This window comes from Procambarus clarkii, chromosome 40, assembly GCF_040958095.1.
Source record: "Procambarus clarkii isolate CNS0578487 chromosome 40, FALCON_Pclarkii_2.0, whole genome shotgun sequence".
NCBI lineage: Eukaryota > Metazoa > Arthropoda > Malacostraca > Decapoda > Cambaridae > Procambarus > Procambarus clarkii.
The window spans coordinates 40,293,814-40,300,482 of NC_091189.1; the positions used below are offsets into that span (position 1 = coordinate 40,293,814).

Below are 6,669 nucleotides of genomic sequence, written 5' to 3' on the forward strand. Positions count from 1 at the left end.
TTGCTACTTGGATTTGCTTTAACTGCGTTGCAGAAGAATGATAGTGGTGAAGGTGGAGCCAAGTCACTGTGTGCTCCACTCTACACTTATAGATATAAATGTTCTAGGGATATTCCTTTGTAGATATATTGTCCAGGTACTCCCCCAGTTCTAGAGAGTATTCACTGGTGATAAAGATAACTAGATAAGGTGTCCTAAGCCAAATAATGTTCGCTAAGGATCCATCACACTTGTTCACCGTGTTGTAAACAAGTGCCGCGAGGTGTAGTTGTGGGCGCTTCTTGTTCCCAAGATGCTCCTCCCTCTCCCTTGAGAGGTAGCTTTCAATGAATATTGATTGATTATTTTTACAGTCTAGACTTATGATTGAGATAAGATGTGATTATAATATAATTAGATATAGGATTTAAAGATTATAAGTAGTACTTGATAGTACCACTGATTCTTATTAAGGATTCGAATTTTAATCTTACCGGAAGCGATTAATGTTCCAATAGTTTTTTAATTAAGAAATCCTTCTAGAAGCTTCTGGATCCTTGAGAGATCATGCACAAAGTCACGTAGGCATCAATGGGGCCCCTATGGCGTACGTGATCCAAGTGGCATTGTCATCTAGGATCAAGCTGTATAATGAATCTATAATGATTTTAATAATAATAATATGATTTTGATATGATTTGATACGATTTTGATATGATATAGATATGATATAGATATGATATAGATATGATATAAAAATAATATAGAAATTATACATTTCTTAGATGATAATATAGGTAGGTGAGTAAAAATTTCCCACATTTTTACCTAATTAACACGTGACCAATATAATCTACATTATTGTTACATTAGCATATTGCAGTCATTACATTATAGTTGCCATATTGAACCAATCGCTTTAAAATTGATAAGCAATCTGATTCTTGATATTTCATGTAACAGGTATTGAGAACGATCCCCTGGGACAAGATCAAGATCCGCCTTATGTGTGTGGAGATCAACCACATTCCTGAGGGCTTCCAGACTCTTCTTGAATTCATGAAGAAACAAGGCTACAAGTTCCTGGGTATTAGAAGTATTGACGCCTGGTTCGGTGGCCAGCTCTCTTGAATCAAACAATGAACATTGGATAAAAGTTTCATAAACCATTAAGTCATGCTCAGACTGATTTATTCTTGTTCTATGATGAAGATTGGACGAGGTGTAATGCATAACTTTATGGTACACGAATTTCTTCACTAAAACTATACAAAATGTCTTGCACGAGTTACACCGGCTTGATACTATGAAGATGCCATTTTCTAATGCATTACCATGACTGGTCTACATATTCCATTTTCATAAAACATTTCATTGTATTATAGTGCCAATATTAAAAAATTTCCATATACTTATCATTATTTTTCACTCTCCTGTATGGCCAAGGACACACACACACACACACACGCACGTCTGGTGGCAGAGCGGACAGCACGCTGGACACGTGATCTTGTGGTCCCGGGTTCAATCCCGGGCGCCGGTGAGAAACGATGGGCAGTGTTTCTTTCACCCTACGCCCCTGTTACCTAGCAGTAAATAGGTACCTGGGAGTTAGTCAGCTGTCACGGGCTGCTTCCTGGGGTGTGTGTGTCGTGTGGAAAAAAATAGTAGTAGTAGTAGAAACAGAGGATTGACAGTTGTGAGGCGGATTGAAAGAGCAGAGCTCAACCCCTGCAAGCACAACTAGGTGAATACACACACACACACACATGAGGATGGGGTGGAACAGGAAGACTGGATGAAGGAAGTACTCCAGCAAATGCGGAATGAATTCAGTGAAGGACTGAGGGTAATGGGGGAGGAAGTAGCCAACCTGCAAGATGATCTAAGGGCAGCAAAGGAGGAGATAAGATGCCTAAAGGAGACTCTTCCACAATACCAGGCACAAACCGTACCCCAGGGAGATGGGAATGCTACTGTGGAGGGGACCACCACAACCCAGATCTCATTTGCTGAAATGCTTAAAAAGAGCCCTGAAGCTAGGTCTGCAGTTAAGGAAGTTGCCATGGAAGTGGCCTCCTCTCAGGAAGACCTAGATGTACTAGCCGCTGATTGAGAGAAAAAGAGCAGTAGTAGTAGCAGGCATTAAAGAGCAAACAGGGACCAGACCAAAGAAGCGGAGAGACAAGGACAAAAACATGGTTAAAGAGATCCTAAAAGAGGTAAGGATGGAGGGAGCTGAACAAAATGTTGAAAAGGTTTTCAGGCTTGGAAAGTACAACAAGGACAGAGACCGAATGATAAAGGTGGTATTCATGAGCGAAATCGCGAAAGAGGAACTGTTAGAAAGGAAGAGCTGTCTAGCAAGTGTAGAGAAGTTCAAAAGAGTATTTCTGCAGAGGGATATGAACAAGGGAAGAGAGAAAGCAGGCAGCAGACGCGAGGAAGGAGCGCAGGGAGAGCGAAAGGAATCGGGGAGCCACAACCCCGATCCCTACAATCTCAGAGGGGAATGGGGAACCCTCCTCAAACAGTACAACAGCCACAGGGATTGGAGCACCACCCCCACATTCTACCCAACAGACACCCAACCTGCCCCATCCCCATTTGACCGGGCCGCGGGGACACTAAAGCCCCGAAATCATCTCAAGATAACCTCAAGAAGGAACCTCCCCTGTCAGCCCCCCACTAAGTACCCACCTAGGGCACCCTCCCCCCACCCACCCTCCTCCTCCCACTCACCCCCCTACTCCCACTCACCCCTCTCCCCGGGACCTCCCTTCTCCCATATCCCTCAAGCCCTCCCCTCTTCCACATGCCTTCCCGTCTCTCCCACCCACAAGCCCTCCCTTCTCCCCCACCCCACCTAAGTCTTCCCCTCACCCCCACTCCCCTAAACCCTCCCCTCTTCCTCACCCACCTCAGCCCTCCTTTTTCTCCCACGCCCTCCACCATTTTCTCCCCCCTCCCCAAGCCCCCCCATCTCCCCTATCCCCCACAGCCTCTCCTTTCCCCCATGCTTCCCCAACCCTCCCTCTCTCACCCCCCAACCCTCCCCCTCTCACTCTCCCCCCCAACCCTCTCCCTCTCACTCTCCACCCCTACCCTCCCCCTTACCCTCCCCCTCTCCCCCACCACCCCCCTTTCCCCCACCCCCCCAAGCCCTCCCTCCTCCACCAGTCTCCCCCGTGCCAGGCCCCCCCAGCTCCCACTCACCCCAGATCCCAAAGGTCCCCCCCCCCCAGAGAAGAAGCAGAAGAGAGTCAGTTTCAGGGTGATGTACTCGAACATAGATGGGATCACAAGCAAGACAAGTGAACTAAGGGAAAGAGCACAGGAAGTTAACCCAGATGTGATCGGACTCACTGAAACAAAACTCTCTGGAATCATAACAAATGCCGTGTTTCCCCAGGAGTACACAGTAATAAGGAAAGAGAGGAAAGGTAGGGGAGGAGGCAGAGTGGCCCTACTCACGAGAAAGGAATGGAGTTTTAAGGAGATGGCCATCCCGGGCTGTGAGGAGTTCAGAGACTACATAGCAGGCACCATAACAATGGGAGGACCAAGAATAGTAGTAGCAGTAATATATAACCCTCCACCAAATGACAGGAGACCCAGTCAAGAGTATGAAAACAACAACAAGGCAGTTAACACTATAATTGAGAGGGCAGCCTCTGCTGCCTGTAGAAATAGATCCCACCTGCTCATCATGGGCGACTTCAATCACGGAAGGATTGACTGGGAGAACAAGGAACCGCATGGAGGCGAGGATACGTGGAGAGCCAAACTATTGGAGGTGGTGACAAGAAACTTTTTAACCCAGCATGTCAGAGAACCCACAAGGATGAGAGGCAATGATGAACCAGCGAGACTCGACCTAGTCTTCACTCTGAACGACTCCGACATAAAAAAAATCGGTTTTGAGGACCCAGTAGGAATGAGCGACCACAGTGTACTGGTGTTTGAGTACTTGATTGAAGAAGGGTTATTGAACTCGAGGAGGGATACCGAAACCAAAAGGTTAGTATACCGAAAGGGAAACTATGAGGGGATAAGAAAATTCCTAACAGATATAGCATGGGAAATAGAGCTCAGGGGAAAGACGGCCCAAGATATGATGGATTACATCACACAGAAGTGCAAGGACGCAGCAAACAAGTTTGTCCCAGTCCAAAAGGAAAACAGAGAAATGAAAATGAGAAACCCATGGTTTAATCAGAGATGTAGGCTAGCTAAGCAGCAAAGTAAAAGGGCATGGAGAAACTATAGTAATAACAGGACACTGGAGAGCAGAGAAAGATACCAGAATGCCAGGAATGAATATGTCAGGATGAGAAGAGAGGCAGAAAGACAATACGAAAATGACATCGCAAGCAAGGCAAAGACTCAGCCTAAATTGTTGCATAGCCACATCAGGAGAAAAACAACAGTAAAGGAACAGGTTATGAAATTAAGGATAGGGGCGAAAGGATTCACTACAAATGACAAGGAAGTGTGTGAGGAATTGAATAAGAAATTCCAGGAGGTTTTCACCTTAGAGCAAGGAGAAATTCCAGAGGTAAGTGTGGGAATAGCTAACCAGGAACCACTGGAAGAGTTTGAGATTACCAGCGGGGAAGTAAGGAAGTGTTTACTAGAGTTGGATGTGACAAAGGCTATAGGCCCAGATGGAATCTCCCCCTTGGGTTCTAAAGGAAGGAGCAGGAGAACTGTGCCTACCACTCTCCATAGTGTATAACAAATCACTGGCAACAGGGGAACTGCCAGATATTTGGAAAGCAGCTAACATAGTCCCGATATACAAGAAAGGGGATAGACAGGAGGCACTGAACTACAGGCCTGTGTCCCTAACCTGTATACCATGCAAGCTGATGGAGAAGGAAATATGCGAGGTACTGAATGCAAAATTCCATGGAGTGTTCACAACCGAGCCTGAGCAGCTCCCATTGTTAGAAGAGATTACCCAAGATGAAAGACTATCAGATATAGAGGTGACAGCAGAGGATGTAATGAAACAGTTGACAACACTGGATGCAAATAAAGCTGTTGGACCAGACAAAGTATCACCGTGGATACTTAAAGAGGCAGCGCAGGCTCTCAGCGTGCCTCTGGCAATGATCTTTAATGAGTCACTTATGTCGGGAGAATTGCCCAGTTGCTGGAAGGAGGCAAATGTCGTACCGATTTTCAAAAAGGGTGATAGGGAGGAGGCACTTAACTACAGACCCGTATCACTGACAAGCATCCCCTGCAAAATACTTGAAAGAATAATTAGGCTAAGACTTGTTGAGCACCTGGAGAGCATTGGGTTTGTAAACAAGCACCAACATGGGTTCTGGACAGGGAAATCATGCCTAACAAACCTTTTAGAATTCTATGATAAAGTAACAAGGATAAGGCAGGACAGAGAAGGCTGGGCAGACTGCATATTTCTTGACTGCCAAAAGGCCTTTGATACGGTACCGCACATGAGACTGCTATACAAACTTGAGAGGCAGGCAGGAGAAAGCGGAAAGGCCCTAGTATGGGTGAAGAACTACCAAACAGGAAGGAGCCAGAGGGGTAATGGTAAGGGGCGAAAAGTCGGACTGGCGAACAGTAACAAGTGGAGTACCTCAAGGATCAGTGCTGGGACCAATCCTCTTTCTAATTTACGTAAATGATATGATTACAGGAGTAGAATCATACATGTCAATGTTTGCAGATGACGCAAAATTAATGAGAAGAGTTGTGACAGACGAGGATTGTAGGATCCTCCAAGAGGACTTAAACAGGCTGCAGAGATGGTCAGGGAAATGGCTACTGGAGTTTAACACCAGTAAATGTAAAGTTATGGAAATGGGATCAGGTGACAGGAGACCAAAGGGACAGTACACAATGAAGGGGAACAGCCTACCTGTAACGATTCGAGAAAGAGACCTGGGAGTGGATGTGACACCTAATCTAACTCCTGAGGCACATATAAATAGGATAACGACAGCAGCGTACTCTACATTGGCGAAAATTAGAACTTCATTCAGAAACCTAAATGAGGAAGCTTTTAGGGCGCTTTACACTGCCTACGTGAGACCCGTCTTAGAGTATGCCGCGCCATCATGGAGCCCCCACCTGAAGAAACACATAAAGAAACTGGAGAAGGTTCAGAGGTTTGCGACGAGGCTTGTCCCAGAGCTACGAGGGATGGGATATGAAGAGCGGCTGAAGGAACTGAACCTTACGACACTAGAGAAAAGAAGGGAGAGAGGAGATATGATAGGGACATATAAAATACTCAGGGGAATTGACAAAGTGGAAATAGATGAAATGTTCACACGTAATAATAACAGAACGAGGGGACATGGGTGGAAACTGGAAACTCAGATGAGTCACAGAGATGTTAGGAAGTTTTCTTTTAGCGTGAGAGTAGTAGAAAAATGGAATGCACTTGGGGAACAGGTTGTGGAAGCAAATACTATTCATACTTTTAAAACTAGGTATGATAGGGAAATGGGACAGGAGTCATTGCTGTAAACAACCGATAGCTAGAAAGGCGGGATCCAAGAGTCAATGCTCGATCCTGCAAGCACATGTAGGTGAGTACATATAGGTGAGTACACACACACACACACACACACACCAATGCTGATGGAGTATCTAATAAAGCAGAAGAGATAAAAGAAAGAGTGAGTGAAGCAGATCCTGACATAGTTG

The 6,669-nt window shown here is 45.6% G+C and overlaps 1 protein-coding gene across 1 annotated transcript in view; it reads left to right on the forward strand.

The window, feature by feature from the left end:
* Positions 1 to 1,395, forward strand: part of LOC123749826 (protein Star-like) — a 145,997-nt gene extending 144,602 nt beyond the window's left edge. Inside the window, exon 5 of the mRNA XM_069339007.1 lies at positions 943 to 1,395. Within this exon, the coding sequence (XP_069195108.1) occupies positions 943 to 1,110 (168 nt within the window). The 3' untranslated portion in view covers positions 1,111 to 1,395. The remainder of the gene's footprint in view (positions 1 to 942) is intronic.
* Positions 1,396 to 6,669: the final 5,274 nt, after the last annotated feature.